The sequence below is a fragment of the Echeneis naucrates genome, chromosome 20 (assembly GCF_900963305.1).
Source record: "Echeneis naucrates chromosome 20, fEcheNa1.1, whole genome shotgun sequence".
Taxonomy (NCBI): Eukaryota; Metazoa; Chordata; class Actinopteri; order Carangiformes; family Echeneidae; genus Echeneis; species Echeneis naucrates.
The window spans coordinates 11,160,686-11,179,488 of NC_042530.1; the positions used below are offsets into that span (position 1 = coordinate 11,160,686).

Consider the following 18,803-nt stretch of genomic DNA (forward strand, 5'->3'; position numbering starts at 1 on the left):
AGGCACTCAGTTGGTTGGGTCAGAATTTGGCATAAACAGCACAAATCAGTGCAGGCTGCTGGAGGTGAACTAAATCCGTCTGAATATTGCTTGTGCCCATCTGCATCCCATAATGGCTATAGTTTACCATCCTCTAATTGCTACTTCCAGCAGGATACTGCACCATGTCACCAAGCAAAAGGTTTAGTGGAGCATCTTTGAGATGTGGGATAACAGGAGATTCACATGAATGTACATCTGACAAATAATTTGACAATAATGCAATCACGTCAGCAAGGAGCAGAATTACAAGGGCACGTTTTCAACATTATGTGAAATTTAAACTACGCATAAAAGAGGCTGTTTTAACATTAAATTAAAAGTTATGTGTGATGTGTCTGCTGTATGAGGGCAGGTGTATATGAATGTTTTAGGAATAGCCACTAGATGGAGTCACTAAACTGAGAGACAGTCCAAATCAGGTGAGGGAGCACATATTTCATTACAGAGAGAGCAGGCGATCTTTATTTTTTTTCCCCAAAGAAAATGTAGACGATGTGAAAGCTGCAGAAATCACAGAAGCTGATAAAATTTTCTTTTTCATTGGAATAGCATAAAACACATTTATGACTGCATTTATTCACCTTTCCTTTCTCCACATGGGCTGAAAATCATAGCCTACACACATTAAAAAAAAAAAAAAAGTCACCATTGTTTAAAAATGTCTTTGTTTGCATGCTTACGGGAGGTTTTCTGGACAGAGATTAAATATATATAAAAGGGTTACTGCATGCTTTATGCCCACCAGACAAACAGGATAGGCTGTGGCACACACTTCATTTGACACTACTTTGTGAAAACAAATCACAGTGCATTACTGTCTTTTATTTATGTTACAGCATCTGGTGAGGAAAACAAAGTCTCCTTTTAGATGTAACTAGTTTAGTATTTGTGGACGGAAAGTTTACAGACCAGACAGCAACAGCATAATGCGCAGAGAGAGCATGAGAGTGTATGAGTACACATGAACCAGCTCATTAGGGAAGCCTTTATCTGAAGAGGGAAATACGCAGGCCACGATGCCACTGGGCTGTCTCACAGATATCACTTCCTTTAATGAGTGTGAATCAGCAAACAGCAAGGACAAGCCCAGAGAATGCTCTGACGGCGAAACCTTGAAGTAGGAGATCAGCTAAATGAAGCGGGGCAAATGTAATGTTACACCCGCATGTGACTGTTGAATATCTCCATTCAAAACTTCTGGCAATAATCAACCTTTAAGCTCACATTTTCCACCAGATTTTGGAGTCGTGCTGCAGAGATTTCATGCTGTCCCGTCATGAGTGAGGGTGTAATCCAGGTTTTCCCAAACGTGATGGATGGCATTGAGGTTAGGCCTCTGTTCCAGCTGGCTAAGGTTTACCACTTTTTCTTTACAGACCTTGAAAGACTTTTTGCAATGAGGCATCGTTAAGATGCAAGAGCAAGGAACTTTCTGTATGAAATGTAATTTTATACTGCAACACATATGTGTATGACTGTACTTTCTTTTTACAGTGTATATTATGTCATAAGAGAAAGCTAACGGCAATGACGCACATTTAAGTTCCCCATACATGTAATATACAGTATGGTAAAGAAAACAAAGCAGCCATACTTGCTAGCAGCATAAGCACACTTTCAATGGACATGCGATTTCGGCAAATTAAAGCAAATTCCTGTTTTTACTCTCGTTTTTGTCACCCGAAAGCCAGTTGAAAACCTTCCCATTCATAAAATATGTTGCAACCCAAATTACGGTAAATGTAGTTTTCGACTCGAGAAGATTGAGCAACAGCGTATTCCAGGATGTGTCACACCCTCCCGTCACACAGTATGTGAGTACGTGCACAAACCAAAACATATTTTGACAGCAAAATTTACCAAATCATTAAATGTCATGCTTTTGCTGCCTTTCAGACTAATCACTGTGTTTATTTTGCTCTTTATACAAGATTTCTGGCCAAAAGGCTTCATCAGTAGTTGTCAGAAGCAACAGAGGAAGTGAAACATAAAGAGAGTCTGTCAGTAATACTGTGACATGCATGTAAATCAGTGAATGAATACTGTGGAACTCCCACGCACTAATGACAGGTCATGTGATCATCAGCTGTTAAAAATACATAAATATGTAGTCTTATTATAATTAGAGGTGTGTGCAATAAGTAGCTTTCCGGTTCACAAGGAAGGAACACACACCTAAAATTGGCACGAATTAATTGATATTTATTTTTAATAGGAACAACAAATGCATAGTTACCATGACTCTGATTCGTATCAGACAGTGTCTGTAGGTTCAGTTTAATGAATTGAGGTTTTTTTGTGGCCAGTTTATGCCTGTGTTTGATAGAGAAAGTGACTGACATGAGGTAAACTGTCCATCCAGTCAGGAATCAGACCAGTGACCTCCTGCTCCCAGCTGAGTATGCCTTTATAGTGCACATGCTGACCACTGAGGCCAGAATGAGAACCAGAGCACTGCAAATTTAGGATTGCTCTTAATATTAATGTTTACAGTGAATAACCACACCGACTGACGAGTGGGAAGGTTGGTATTGCGAAGATGAATTATTGCCCTGGTGAGTGGGATGATCAAAGTAAGTTACTTTCTCTGTGTTACACAGCCGTGGCTTGTCTGAATTCAAACAAGCTACAACTCTGGTGTTATCACTCAAGCATGTGTGAAGGGACACATTGTCCTTGAAAACATTGCAAGTTCTTCAAGGGCATAGCGAGGAAAGTGAAAAAAATTAATTATAAGAATAAAGAACATTTAATCTTAACTGACACATCATACACACAACAAAAATCAAAGATTACTAGCATTGTGCATTTTGTCCATTATCCATTATTTCATATTTTACATCAGCATTTTAGACAGTGAAAATAAAACGATGAAAATGTTAAAACACCTCTAATGTTCTCACTACATCCCGTGAATAGTTTTTACTTGAATCACAACATACCAGCTCTAAAACATCTGTGTGTTTGATTGCTATTGTCATTGGTTACCCTGGTCTCCCACGATGCAATTCTTCCTGGTATCACTGTCATATTTTGATGGATGTGTTTAATTACTGCCGATTCCCAACAGCAAAAAACTGTAATACAAGCACACACACACAAACACACAGACACAAGTGAATACTTTTACCCTGCTCATTAAAAAAAAAAAAAAAGCCAGCACCACTCCAAAATGTCACACATAAACTATGCAGTTGTGTCACATGAGTATATATGCCTTTTTTTTTTTTTTTTTTTTTTAAATGACACAGGTGGCAACAATTTGAATACAACAGCAGCCAACCATAACCTGCAGACCAAGCAAGTCAGCTGTTTCCCAGGTACACAAGGCAACATTTCCTTGGTAAACGGTTACTGCAGCGACATTTGAATAAAGACAAAATCCAGAAAGGTACATAGATCATTCTTTCTCACTAACCCAGTAACAGCACAGATGTCATGCTTGGCTATTAAAAGTGATCTTTTTCCATGCAAGGTATTTATATGCCAGATTTGCAAATGCAGGAAGAAAAGTTTAGAGGCAGCCAAGCACTCTGGTCCTACAAGTTCAACATACATGACTGAATTACTGAAGAATGCCATGACTATTTTTCCCCTTCGATTTATGCCACTGATGTACACTTACATTCACATATCCGTTGCAACCCACACGGCAGAGCAGACATCCCCTGTACTCAGCTATGGACCAGATGGACTCAACTGAACTCGGGCATGGAACTGAAACCTATGTTGTTATATTTCCCTGGAAAAGCTGATAAATTCCTGAATCAAACATTAACATTTCCTGCTCACTGAATGCGTAGCCTGACCCTCTGCCATAGAGAGTGTCATAGTATAATCCCTTTTACAGTTTAATTGATTTATTTTTTTTGTTCTTTTTTAAGGGCAGACAAATGACGGACATACAAAGTAAAGACCTGAGTGAACTCTTCAGCATTAATTCGACTAACATTGAAACAATTTATCTAAAAGGAGACTGCACATTCGTGTCCAGTACTTCAGCAACTGCATTGTGACTTCACTACCTGTATGAAAGCTATAAAGTCATAACGACTGTCTTATAAAAGGCGGATGCATTAAAAAGCCCATTTAAGATATGATGATATGGCCCTAACATGTGCTGAAAGGATCTTTAAGTTTGTCTGTGCTCCTGAAAGTGAGCATGTATTTCCAAAGCTAGTGAATTACACAGGAGATCGGCCTCTTTCAAAAGCTTCTCAGTGTCAGACTTTCTCCTTTGAAGTGAAGATTAAGCTCCGAGAGCACAGTGAGCAGTAAAGCGGCGGGCATGGTTTTAAAGATGACTGTACACTGTGCACAGAGATAACAAATGCTGTTCATGAGACACATCACCTACTGTTTCGTAACTTGCTCATTTCCAATATTCTTAAAGTCGTGAGATGTGATGTGTGATTTTCTGTAAATGCAATACGGTCTAAAGGTCCCTAAACCGCAACACTGTGGTGAACCGAAACCTCAACTTCCCGTGATGTTAAACCAGCTACCTCTGCTCGCCCTCAAGCATTGAAATCTGATGTTTAGCAGACAAAACATGCCGTAATGAGCGATGAGAATGAACAGATGAGTAAATATGTGAATTCACCAGTGAATGAATGAGGGCGCTTTAGGAACAAGGGGACCTCTGAACACTGAATCCAGCCCAGAGCTTTGGTAATGCAGGACATCCTCAGGGCATTTCAATGAATGAACAGATTAATGTGTGAAAGGCTGAGACCGCTCATACACACACACACACACACACACACACACACACACACACAAAGGCCTATCGCGTTCTGCAAAACGGCTCAGCGACAATAACCCAACAACGCGTAAAGGCTGCAGCGGAGTTTGCTTCCTATCTGGCACCAATTCCTTCGCCTTAACCTGAGCAAAGTGAAACTAGCGGCTGGCGAGGACGGAAGTCAAATCACATGCTGTAGTTAGAGAAGGGAGCTACGCAGCAGGACGCGAGAAAGGGTTGTATGCCCCTGCGCTCCAAAAAAAAAAAAAAAAAAAAAAAAAAAAGCCAACGGAGCCGCGTCGGGCTAATTTCAACTGTGTGAATCTGGGCGTCCAAAGCCGCCATGAAGACACACGTGAGAGTGTGCGTTTCCAACTGTAGCACGCGGTGATTATGAATGAAGAATGACCAATGGTGAGTAAAGAAAGACAAAAAAAAAAAAAAAACACGTCAACTCCGGTGGCCTAAAGCGGTGACGCACTAAAGTAAACTGATGTTAAACACATCAGATAGGAGCCGAAGGGAACTGTTGGGTATGTTGACGTTAACACGGAGCGAATGAAAAAGCACAGAATGAAAAAAAAAAACAGTGTTTAGCGTGTTAAATGTTTAAGGTGGGAAAAAGGAGAGTCGAAACTTACCGGGAGAGCCGACAGATACGCGCGTCCGTCTCCCTGCCGGTCCAGCAGCGCGACTGGCTGACGTGCCGCCCGCTGTGCCGCTCCGGGGCTTTTCCACTCAGGGGAATTCCGTGTGAATTACTTCCCATCTGCCGTTCAGAAGGAAAGTGAAATGATGGAGGGATTTACGGGAATTGTCCCGAGGACTTCCAGGAATAGGCAGACTCACCATGTGTGCCTCCGTTAAAGTCCAGCTCGGACCATGTTTGAAGTGCGGGTGCCGGCCTGACAGTCATTTATTCATGGAAAACAGCAAGACCAAAAAAATGTAATGCCATTGCAATAGAAGACAATATTTTTCTGGGGTGAACGTACAGAAGTGGCTTTAAAAGGGCCAAACGGCTGAGGGCATTCAGCGTTGGTGTCACGGTCGTCCTGTGGTTGGTCAAGGTGCATCTTTTACCAATGACTTAATAGAAACTGCAGGCCTGATCGTCTATTATCATGCAAAACGTTTTCTGAATATTATACATTAAGTTACTGTAACTACCAAATACATGTGCTGAAGTTAAAAGTGGAATTTAGTGCAGTTTAAAGGAGCATTGAATGAAAAAACTGAAACAAAGTAAGAGGAAGGCAGTGGATTGTAGCAATGACATGAGTCCGAAGTATTAATACGTTTACTTCCTTTTGGAAACTCATTTAGTACAGCTGCTGAAAAGTATGCACATGTAGTATCAGCATGTCTTTGATTGGATGACTGACCCTGTTGTCTCCCTCTCTTTCTCTAACCAATGTCAAACCTCAGCCTCTTCTCTGCATCAGTCTTCTTGCTCTTCTCCTTCTACCTCTATCTCTATCCTGCAGCAGCACAAGGCCTCTTGAAGAAGTTCAGAGGGATTACATGGAAATCGTGCGAATTGAGCTGGATAACACAGTAAGACACTCATTCTATTTAGTTACACATCTGTTTTCCCATACTACACTCGAGGTGAATTTTACTTTTAACATTATTCAGTAAATACCAAGCATCAAAGCAGAGCAATGAAAGCTTACTTTAATGAAATATGCCCTTAATGAATTGAGCTGTTGAGTTGAATGCAGGTTATTTTCGCCTAAGTTATAAACACTCGAAAACAAAGCAGGCAAGCTCAGTACTATATTTAAATAGTACTGAGACTCCTGCAAATGCTTGATTGCAACCTACTATATTAATATATATTGAATTTCATGTGCATTCACTCTTTATGCTAATTGAAATGCCCAAATATGAAACATGCAGTCAGTCATAAAAGGAAAGTGGAGCAAGGAAGGGAGTTTTTTTTTTGTTTGTTTTGTTTTTTTTTCCAGGTTCAAGAATTGACTGAAAAATAGATATTTCAGCAAAAAGCCCACAACTGGTAGCTCACATTTAAAAATAGCATGTTATATATAAATAAATACATATATATATATAAAACTAACAATATAGCCATAACTGTGTTGAAGGCAATAGGATGTTTCACCAGTAACTCACCCCAGCTGTAAAGCTAAAATGTATCTGTCATAATCTCATTCATCCAAGAGAGGAAGTATCACGGCCTTGCTGAACAACTCACCCTGCCCAGTGCTCAAACAAAAGCTACGCCATTGCACAGCAAATATTTCGGTGAGTAGTTCATTAAAATGTTGTTGTCTGCTAACCTGACCGTACAAATTGCTGTTCATTGTTCGGGGTTTTTCTGTATGTAGATTTTACTGTCTGCTGCTCTTCATTTGCTATCTGACCTGAGTAATTGAGGCATCAGTTAAACTCTTAAATGTTAAGTTATGGCCATGACAGGTAATGGACATTTCAACAAGCTCCAGCAAGAACCATTCACACCTTTTCCCTACTACTCCATGCTACTACTTTCACACATTGGCTGTTACATTACAATTGTGCTGCATATCACCAGGCCGAAGGAAGTTGATTATAGCACATTTTCTGGTCATTGAGGGCATTTAATGTTTAATTCAAATGGCTTAACAATAATCAAAAGTCTCCATTTTGCAGACTATTGTGAGCATCCTGCACTCACTTGCCTGCAAAATGAAGAACTTAAGTGTTTCCCAGACAGATGGACTGGCCATGTCTCTCCTAAACTCTATACGCTGCCCTTGTCCTGGAAAACTGGCAAGTATAACCTCATTAATTAGTTGAAACAGTTGATGCAAGTCATAAAAATGGCATGTATACTTATCTAATGAAACTTGTCTTCAGCATCTGCAAGGTGACAAACTTGAGAAACTGATTCTTTTCTTCGTGTGGGATTTTGGCACACAGGCAGCAAAGACAGAAGAATGTTGACAGGCTGTAGTGTTTTCCTTTGCCACATAGTGGGTGACTCACTGACATCTTACATAGAGAGTACTGTGACTCCAAACATGAGCGTGTTTGTTTTTGGACTGCTTTTGTTACAATCAGTGCGCGATTATCTGTGGCACAAAATGAAACTGTAAAAGGTGTTTTGTTTTTTGTTTTGTAGTTATTGTGGTTACCTTGGTCGCAAGGTTCTTTGTTCGGTTTTCTAATGGTTTTAACAGAGTTCAGAAATATATATTTCTATTCATCATCGAGCCGTTTGTGTGTTCGTTTTTGTTTATTTTAAGAGAAAAGATGCTGAACAACCCCCTTCCAAAGAAGACGGGGTGGGGGGGTGGGACTCACACCCATTTTGTCTTCAAACCAGTTCTCAGCTTCGTTGTTCAACTGAACTTCATTTTGAACATTTTTGGGTCAGAATCAAATCTGATGATTCAGTGTGAGTCATACAGTGAAGTAAACTAAAGCCTTAGGCTTAACAAAACTGGCACAGGTTTAAAAATCCTTATACGCACTGTAACTTAGTGTAGCTGTAATTGCTTTTAAGATGGTTTTTACTTGTGAGAAAACATACCAGAACTGCACTTTAATCATTTATACTGATTATTATTCTGTGGTTAATGTCTTTACGGGACTTTACAGTGATAAGGAGTGCATTGGAGTGACCAACCAAAATGAACACCATCGTTAACTGTCAAAGCTACAAGGTGTTCATGGAATATGTTCAAATGTGAATCAAATACAGGACTTAATTTTATCAATAAGGCTTGACACTAATTAGCACATTGTGTTTGTGTGTCAACTTCTCTCAACTAGACTAATGAACCTAACACAAGGTTGGGGACAGCAACAAGAAAAAGGCGGAACAACCCAAGAAAAAGCAAGGAGGCTAAAAATCTTTGCAAAACAAAGGCAATCCTGTCTGCCATCACTGATTGCTATGAGATGCTCAATTCACGATTAATGGACACCTGACGTTGTGAACCCAAAGCAAAAAGCCCTGCAGCTCTTTCATCCTTGACAGTCCTTTCATGGATTATGTAAGAGGAAATTCCCACTTCATTTAAGCTATCCTGCCAAGTATTAGTATATATATATATCTAACAGCTGAGTTGCGTGTTCTGTAACTACTGACTCTTCAGATATGTTTCCTAGCAATACAGAATCTAATTAAGCCAAGTGGAAAAGAACTCTGGAGAAGTACAACCTACTAGACCTTCACATGCAATGCTTGGGACCAACTGGGGGCTTTATTTACATGAATAACTCTTTTTAAGGTGCATCTGATACACCAAACAAAAAAGCTCTTAGAGGGACAAAGGTGTGAACAAAAGTGAAACTGTTTTGTAAGGTCAAGTTACAAAGAATCTTTCAAAGCAAATTGACTGTAAAGAATATGCTGTGACATTTACTTGCACTTAACGATGAGTACTCATGGGTGACTTGGAAATATTAAGGTGCTCAAACAGTTTTGCTCTCACTTTAAATTAGAAAGACGAGTCCTGGCACATCTTTGTGATCTCAGTTCTCTAAAGTGTCTGCTTTTTTTTTTTTTTTCGCTCCATGCAATGACTTTAGACTTTGTCTGCTGAAAGATTGGTACTCCTCAAGGTGACATAGTGTTGATTGTGATCATGATATTATTGACATGTTAAAAGCACCTTCAGCAACAGATGGTTGAGTTTGTCTCAGGGCTGACTGGGATGCACAGAAAGAAGCTATTGTCACATTCAATTGGTGCTGTAATAGATCTGATTAAAGAGAAGAAATTAAAAAAAAAAAAAAAAAAAACTTACCAACAACATGCTCCAGTTTGTGGGGGTGGGGTGGGCACAATGCGCAACTGCCACATACATTGTTTTTCATAGCTGTTGTATATGCCATTTATCAGTTCATGTATGAGAAATCTTAAAATGCAAAAATAAAACCATTAGCATGTAGTCTTTGTCAATAGTTCCACTCCCACTTTCAATGCAGCAATTTTCTCTTTCTGTCAGGGACCATATATAATGAGGCGTCATGTAGCTAATTTCTGTTTTTATCTGTGTTTTAGAGCAACTATTAATGTATATGACACTGGAATGTGTATTACAAATATATTTATATCTATGCAACAACACAAAGGCTCATGTGTTACTCTGTACTCACTGGTTTAAAGAATTACAAATTACAGCACTAAAACGTTCTCTACTTCCTCTCTCTTCAACAGACACTCTCAGCACTCAGAGCTGTCTTAATGTTAGTTTATTGATGGTGGATATACATGGAATAATATGCACAACCGGGTATTCAGGCTGAATAAAGTAACCAGTTTGGAAAAAAAGCACCTGTCCAGTCTGTTTAAATATAATGTGTCATGTAAGGTAATATCGGTTGCTGTGACTTCAGCATTCCTAATCACTGCTTGATGGCCAATAGGAGTTGGTGGATGAACAATAACTATGCACCTCAAGCAGAGGCCTTTCACGCTGACTGTCCCATTGATAAACGAACTGTCTGGGGTCAGAAACTGCCTGTTAAATTAAGTGGGGATCAACCTCACAAAGCAAGTACCAACCGAGTACTTTTGATCCTAAATACCTTCATGCATTAAAAACTGATTCAGCAGGTACACTTTCAAGGAAAAAAGACTATTGCAACATATCCGGGTTTCATTCTAATAATAATAAAAAAACAAAAAAAAAAAAAAAAACAAATTTTAAATTCTGTAGAATTTAAGAGCATTTTCCATTTAGTGAAAAGTAAAGGGAACAAGAAAATAAATAAATAATTTCATTGTGTAAAATGAGAGGGAATAAAAGAGAGTAAGTAAATGCTACATTTAGAGACACCAGGCCTATGATGGTAACACAGAGAGTAGATAACAAACCCTGCCTGTGAAGTGGTGCGGAAGGAACACCGAACAAGGAACCCTGACTTTGACTGTTCGTCATTTTTAGACTGACCCCCGTCAAATCAAGGTATACTCTTCTCTAAATTTTAAAGAATACTTTTGAGAGAAATGTTTTTTTGTTTTTTTTTCAGTAGTCAATCATATTGCACTTCAATGGTAGCATACTGTGTTTATGAGGAATTGGGAACAGATGAGACTGAGGGCTGTATCACAGGTGTCAGGGAAAGGAGATTCAAGGGCAATCACACTGACATGTATCATAATAAAATAATTAATCCAACACTCCTCACTTACCTCCTTTTTTCACATTTTACAACCCACCTCTCAGGTTGGATCTACCCTCTTACCCATCTTCCCTCTACTGTCTTTTCATGACTAACCAATGTCTTTTAATTGCTGAAATGACTATATCCCCCTCCTGGGTACTCTTATTCCTTACTCTAAAATTAAGATATTGTAATAACAACAGGTCAAAACATTATTTCCAATGGCCAAAAAAAAAAAACAACAAAAAAATAATAATAATATATATATGTATATATATATATATTTTTTGTTGTTGTTGTTGTTGTTGTTTCCTAATCCCTCCAAGTCCTTTACTTTCATGGCATTAATGTTTAAGAGCTGCTGGGAACAGCAGTGATCTGGGGGGAAATCCTGCAGTCTTAATGGACTGTCAGGTTATTCCTGTGTCAGTCATATCAGCTACGGAAAATGAACAGCTTATCACTGCTTCAAATCACTTAGTCATTATATTTGTGTAACAAAAAATGAATTTGTACTCCCTGGAATTTGTACAATTTTTAGCAAGGTTGGAAGATGTAATACATGCCAACTGTTTTTTATAACTTTAACCCAAGGCTTACCAGGTTTATTAAGATTCACTTCTATAAGCAATTATAAAAGAATATAGCACGGTACTGGCTGCCAGCCAATAACACCACTCTAATGTGAACCTGGACCCAAATGTGAAAACACTGGATTTAATAGAAGGATGTATAATTCTCATGAATGCTATCTTGAGTACTGATGTATTTCTACTTTCCTCTACATCCTTCTTCCTTCTCACAGCCATTAGATGCACATCCTCCTGACCCCACACTCACAGCAGAATTTGGCGGACTCAACAGGGTACTTGGTCCCACAAGCATGACAGAACTTGCTCTTCATTCCACCATTGTTGACTTCATGTCTGCCATCGTCATTCCTGAGAAAGTTAACAAAGGCAGTCAACCAGCAAAGTTAGAGAATTACTCATTATATGGCTACTGATAATTTGAAGATATTCAACAAACAGCAACAAAATGTATATTCCATATGGCAGATACACCATACAAACGAAACATAACTTGAAATCCCTTCAAGTGGGTGAAATAAACATTTGAGTGTTGTGACAAAAACACCACTTGGATGGCAAGATGCTTTTCAATAAGATGAATTAGTTAGCATTTTATTCATATTGACCATGCTATCAAATATTTCATTTTAAATAACTTGAATCTCTTTTCACAAAGGTGCTATTCCTTAATAGCCTTCTATAACTATTTGTAAAAGACCACAAGCTGTATAAATTTCTTAGCTCAAAGTACCATAGTGTCAGAATATGAAAATAAAAACCAGTAACCAAGAAAACCTGAAAAACTAGAGCACAATACATTTATTGAATAGCAATTTAACCAAACTGTAAGAAGATAATTTTGTCAAGTTACAAAAACGGATGTAAAGGTAAATTAATGATACCAGGACACTCACAAGCTTTGTGCAATATTATTTATGCAAGACTAAATGATCGGCCTTTACTCATTCTCACTGACTCTTTCTATTTGAGAATTGGCTCACCTTGATATGTAGGTATCTACTTTCTTCTTGTTTCCAGAGAGAGAGCCATAGCTAGAGCTTGCTGCTCGTGGCTTACTTCCATAACTGACACAGGAATCACAGATAAACAAAAGAGAGGTAAGACAAGGAAGAATCACAGGCAGATCATCTGTAGTGCTGGGTTTTCTTTTTTATAGATGTCAAGCTCAAACAGCTCATTTGTGCCTATACTGTGGCAAGAAAACATACAGGATACCTTTGGAGTGACCGAATTTCTGCATTAATTTCCTATAAAATGTAAACAGCATGGGCTTATACGATTCACACACAACTGATAATATCTTTTTATCGTAATGCACCCAGTAAGAATTCACAGTGCTGTATCATCTTCAGCAGAACTCATCTCATTTTTTGATGATGTTAATGCATTTAAATGATCCTTGCTAAATACTACCATTAGTACATTTTAAACAATGGCAGAATGTCTTTGACATGTCTAGGCAGACACCCATTATTAAGCATGACGTATTTCAGTGCACTGACCCTGATGGAGGGCTTGTGAGGCCAGAGGGATTATTCCTCACTGAACCTGCAGAGGAGACCTTACCAGAGGGGATTCCTGGCGTGAGAGAGTCGGGTTAGGGAAATAATGAGAGTAATGCACAACAGTGAGTGTTACTGTAGTTCAAAAACCTAGCTTGAAAAACTTGCTATCTTAACTCATTTCCTTTAAAAATGTTATAAACAAGTAGAAAGAGAAATAAAGTTGTGTTACCAGTCGGTTGCCCAAGGCCAGATCTCTGGGGTAAACGAGAAGAGGCTGAGGGGATGGTTGATACAGCAGGGGTGTTGGCCTTCCTTACGGGAGCAGGCTTGTGCTGAGGAAAAGAATACCAAGTGAATACAGAAGTAAATACACACAGTACAAACTTTACTTCTGCATGTTATGGGATGAAAAGTATTCCCTTCACCTATGCTTCTGCAGGTACAGTGATGCGGTACCTGGAGACGGATAGGTCATGACTAATATCGAAAAAGGGTCACAAATCAGTAAAATTTGTTGAACTTCTTGGCAACAGAGGTAAATGTACAAAAACTACGGGGTTGTGAAGGAGTGTAAATGTTGATTATTGTTCTTATCTGACTCTCAAAATGTGTGCAATAACACTCAGAGGAAGAAGAGATTTATAAAATAAAATATAAAACACAGTAGCACATTGGGAAATCTACGTCACAAATGGATCAATGTCCACAGCTGAGTACTGATGCTCGGTAAAAGTTGGGGGTCTTTGAACTTTGTTACTCAATGCAGGACATAGTTGAATACATCCAGTTTAAAAATATAGTCAGCCAAGTATTCTGAGGTTAACACCCCTATATACATTTTTAATTCAATAAGAGTAATAAATAACATTTTTCAGTAAAAACATATGGTCCATGTACACACGCGGTCATCAGTGTGGTCTAAGCATGTGTGTGTATGTGTGTGTACCTGTGTGCGTCCAGGAGGTTTCTTGGTATCTCCTAACTTGCCCTTGTTGGGCATTCGGGCTGCCTGCTCCTGGCAGAACTTGATGTGTCTGTCAGCTGCACTCTCATTGAACCTCCGCTGACAGTAAGGGCACTGGATATAGTCTAAGGACAAAACAGGATGTGAGGAAATATATTTGCGATACTCCCTTCTATAAATCCAGTACAAAGATATTTAATTATTTTCTTTGGTAAGTGCAAGTTAATAAAGTAATTTACGATTTCACATGGAATTGCTAATTTCGAACCCATATTTATAGTTTGGTCATAATACCACCACCTAACTACTGCCATTATATTTACCATCTAAAAGGAAATTATTGTCCTCACTGAGTAGCTGTTTTGTTTCATCGTAAATATTATCACAGCTATACAATGATTCATTGTTTAACTGCAAATCTTTCAGTGTCTTCACTCCTAGCAGGAACTATGTGTTACCTGGGTCATAAGTAGGAGGAGGTGGAGGGGGTAATGGTCCCCCATCCTTGATGACCTGAGTGAGGGCCTTAGCAGCCCGGATGGTTGCAATGAAGTCCTCATGTTTCTTGCGCCAGTTGGAAGGCTTCTTAGGCGGCTCTGCCTGGCAAGACGCAACAAAGAGGTGACGCCTTAAACGGCTTGTCTGAACCACAAGCGATCCACAAATTCTAAAGTACCACCATTACTGAGTCATGATAAATGTGTCATTACTGACTGAACTGACTGGATGGTTAGAAAAGAAGGTCACCTTATTTTCTTAGTAAGTGTCTCTAGTTTGTGTGTTTAACATTCGGAAAGTAGGAAAATGTTAATGAGCCAGCAAGATGTTTCAGTTCAAACCTGAAATGTTATCTATGCCAAACTATTGTGCTAGAATTCCTCTTATTCAGATGTTTAATGGATTCAGGAAAGCAGCGCTTTATAACATGCTTATAGTAATGATTGAACTGTGTTTCTATTCAGCCTTGAAATATAAACAGGAGGGCATCCCCTTTCTTAACACAGTGGCCATTATCTACAGCTGATTTCTCATAGCAGCAGTTCACTGGGAAACCACTGAGCTGCCTCTGTGGCGAGATGGCCAAACACTTCTTCCTATAAAGTGACTGGGTGTTTGTCTCCTGCCTCAAGATCTTGACTACATGCTACATTTCAATATATTATATTTGAAAAAGTCAACAGACGTATTTAATATTTTGAGCTTCTTTTAAGGACTTTCACATTTCCAATGATGTCATAAGTCAATGCCAACTAGAGATATGTTCCGTTCATGCAAAAAAGTTGAGAATAAGGTTATTGTAGTGGGGGTACAGAGTGAGTATGCAGCAATAAGTTGATGTCAAGACAACAGAGATGTTTTTACAGACAGGAGTAACACAACAGCCTCTGTGGAGTCTGAGCTATACACCGAGCTTTGCAGTTTTAAGGTGAGTTGGCAAACATTAAATTTAAACACAACTAAAAAGAATTCCAACAGAACAGCCAAAAGAGAAAGAATTAAGGCAGCCAATGTAAAAGAAAATATAATGGAATACGCTTAAATATTATCAGTTGAGAAATATAACTAATAAAGCAATTTGGCATTTTAAATCAATACTAACACAAGTAGACATCCCCTGTGAATATTCAAACAAAGGCTTCAAAGTAGGAAAAACCCTTAATGCTAGAAAGTGTGTGTTAAAACAAATCAGATAAACAAAAAGAAAACACAAATGAAAGGCAAATCAACTTACTTTCTCAGTAGCAGATGAACTTTGTGACTGAAATACAATTGAAAGTTGTTTACATTTGAAAGTAGTCTGCCATCACAATATACTGAGTGTCCTACATCGGAGAGCAATGATTCAAAGCAGCTGCACCACAGTGACGAACATCATGCTGGGCATTTTGGACCAGCTAACTACTTCTTGGTTCCAGTGACCTACTTTGTCTCCTCAAAGTATCCAGACCCCTTTCATACTTCAATATACGGCCGCTTTTAATTTAAATAGGTGACATTTCACCTCTTAATTCTTAAACCGGCCCCTTTAAACTCCAAACTGTAGTCGGAGGTATCTTGTTTCCCTCAATTCAAATGAAGTGCGCACTGGACCAAGTGACCATTGGACCAAAAACCAATCCATGACCTCTCTATAGACCTTTGCACCAAAAGTGTGGCTGAAGATACATTGCAGCAAATTTATTCAATGCTTTCTTAAGATTTTAAGAATCTCAAGAAAGCTCACTGTGGCCTGGGATTAGCTACAGCACCCCCCGCAACCCGGAAAAGGAAACACAGTACAAGTTGAACAAACTAAGGCTGTGACTTTCGTAAATAAGGAATTTCAGTGTTTTATTTTAAAGCTTTATCACAGTCAAGTCATTTTGTGTTGGATACCCATCCCCATCCTCAGGTTTAGCCTTACCTTTGGTTTGATAGGTTTAAGTGCGGGGATGTCTGTGCCCTCAGCTCTCTGTCGACTGGAGTCAAAAACTTTCCTCCTTTTTACCACTGACTTTTGGCAGATTTTAGCATGCCTTTCCTGTGGGAAAAAAATGGACAATGGACAATAATGGCACACTGTAAAGGTTACAACCATTTCAATGCTTTGGAAAGACTTGATGTTTTACATTTGCAGCTTTCTGATGTGGTCCAAAAAGTTCATCACAACATCACAACTTCTGGTGAATAATGCAAAGTATTTTTTCAGTTCTTCTACTGCGTTTCAGTCAAGTTAACATTGTAAAATAACAATAAACGTAAATAATTTTGGTGTTATTTAGATGATGAACAACAACTATACCTATATGTATAAGTACATAAATCCTTACTCTCATACTGTAACAATTAAAGATTGAAAAGATAAATTAATAAAATATACTAATAAATAAATACTTTTTGATTGAATCCTTGGTAGAACAAATAACAACCAACATCAGCAATCTGCACAGTGTGCAGACATAATTTGATCAGAGGTGAGTCAAAGTACAACAGATCATCCGGTCAAATGTTACTCCAATAAAAGTGAAAGTAGCTAAGTTAAGTTGTGGCTTGAGTAAAAGCACTTGAGAACTTGTTTTTATAAATACTTAAGTATCCAAAGCACTTTTCATTGCAAAGCAATGCGTCCTGAATCAGTACGTTCAAATACTCCCCCCCCCCTCTCTTTCGGCCTTTCCCTGTTCGGGGTCACCACAGAAAGTCAGCTTCCTGCGACGTGCATGATTGATTTGGCTCCAGTTTTACTCGGACTTGGGACCGCTCCAGGAGTACCACTAGCGGGCGCCTTGTGGCAGGAGTTCCTCATCGGGGAATCGAACCCCGACATCCAGCATACCAAGCGGGTATACTAATCACTATGCTCACAAGGCAGTACAGTCAAAGAATCTCACTCTAAAATAATGTGACTATAGTGATTTGAACGGAAAATTGCTGAATAGGCAAATCCTAAAAATAATAATAATAAAAAAAACTAAACTTAAGACTGACAAAAGGACCAACACTCTAATTGTCTTGTTCTTCTTTTTATTAAACGAAAACCACAAAAATGCAAAATAAAAATAAATAAATAAATAAAATAAACAAGCTATAATAAGAGTCTTGGCTCAGTGATAAAACCTCTGTGAACTGAACTTAAACACTGCCTGCCCCAGACATGACTAAATACAGCAGTTAAGTAAATCCATCGTCAGGGTTTGACATTGTGTAGTCTTAGCTTCCACTTGTTTGCTTAACAAACAAATTAATTGGCTTTTAAAATATGTTATTTCCCTGATAAAGAGCTCTCCAAAGGCCCGTGCTGGCTATTTGGATTGTTGTCAATGGCACAACTTCCAACCCGCTGACTTCCTGTCGGCTGATAATGACTGCGGGAAAATACTCTCACCACAACAACCTCATAATGAACTCCATCTTATTAGCACATGGCACTGAGCGATGAGCGGTCCAGTGCATTTTGATTTGGCGGCTGCTCTCACAGGACTGTGTTTCAGACCAGGTGATTTTTTTGTTTGTTTGTTTTACCAGGACTTTGGGGAAGAAGCATCTTTTACAGCTGTTGCACTGAACCAGATCCTCAGCAGGGAGAGCTTCATTATCTGCAAAAATAACAGCATGATGTGAGGAATGTAAAACAGAGGAGGACCACATCTGACCCCGCTCCCCCTGATTTATTCAGTCAATGATTTGACGATCATGTGTCAGACCACATACACACTTAACATTAGGCACATGCTAAACGCCTATCTCACCGATTGTGGTACAGGCATTGTTGTCCCTGCTATTACCATATAGCCTATTGTTGCCTTGGTGTGTTTAATTTACACGGTTCCTATCAATAGACGAGAGTCACACAGCAGCAGCAGCTAGTGTTACAGACCCTTCAAAATTAAACATAAATATTCCCAACCAACAATAACAATGGCGGGCGTCATCCAGATACCTAGCAGCAGATGGTTCATTGCTAAAAAGGTGGTTTAATTCATTTACAGGCTCATTAGTTAGCAGCGTGCTAACAGTGGCTAACGCAGGGATCACACCCAGACCAGAGACAGGCAGCAGCTAGTCTCATCTCTGGCCCTGGCGTTTCTTAGCATTACATGGGCTAAATACCAAACAAAAAAACGAAAGCCTGGTCGAGTCTCTGGGGATACAATCTGAGAGGATTAGAGCTCGACTTCATGAGTGAAGAGGTAAAATGGTCCTGGGGGGGGGGTTGTCTCACCTTCCAGGTCTTCCATCATTAGGTAATCCCTCTCTCTGATGCTGCTCCTGTTGTTACGGACGGACTACACGAGCAGGAGGAAGTGAGAGGATTCACTCCCGCGTACATCCGGTTTCATTAAAAAAAAAAA

General features: G+C 39.1%; 1 protein-coding gene and 1 long non-coding RNA gene across 2 annotated transcripts; both read right to left on the reverse strand.

Moving 5' to 3' along the window:
• Positions 1-1,705: 1,705 nt before the first annotated feature.
• On the reverse strand, positions 1,706-7,783 carry LOC115060882 (uncharacterized). Its single transcript, XR_003842301.1, has 3 exons — positions 5,636-7,783; positions 5,428-5,555; positions 1,706-3,119 (listed from the first exon to the last, which is right to left on the reverse strand). It is a non-coding gene; the product is annotated as an uncharacterized LOC115060882 (long non-coding RNA).
• A 2,957-nt stretch (positions 7,784-10,740) lies between these two features.
• zc2hc1a (zinc finger, C2HC-type containing 1A) lies at positions 10,741-18,803 on the reverse strand. The gene is made up of 10 exons (XM_029529018.1): positions 18,674-18,803; positions 17,974-18,047; positions 16,376-16,492; positions 15,704-15,730; positions 14,430-14,571; positions 13,954-14,096; positions 13,237-13,339; positions 13,005-13,080; positions 12,483-12,566; positions 10,741-11,850 (listed from the first exon to the last, which is right to left on the reverse strand). The coding sequence occupies exons 1-10, from the start codon at positions 18,690-18,692 to the stop codon at positions 11,718-11,720; spliced, it is 918 nt and encodes a 305-aa protein (XP_029384878.1). The 5' UTR covers positions 18,693-18,803; the 3' UTR covers positions 10,741-11,717.

Excerpts from the sequence above, each read along its gene's own strand:
- zc2hc1a (XM_029529018.1), bottom strand. Across the intron at positions 16,493-17,973 it reads GCTTCTTCCCCAAAGTCCTG|GAAAGGCATGCTAAAATCTG; the intron begins GTAAAACAAACA and ends TTTTTCCCACAG. Across the intron at positions 14,097-14,429 it reads TCCTCCTACTTATGACCCAG|ACTATATCCAGTGCCCTTAC; the intron begins GTAACACATAGT and ends TTTTGTCCTTAG.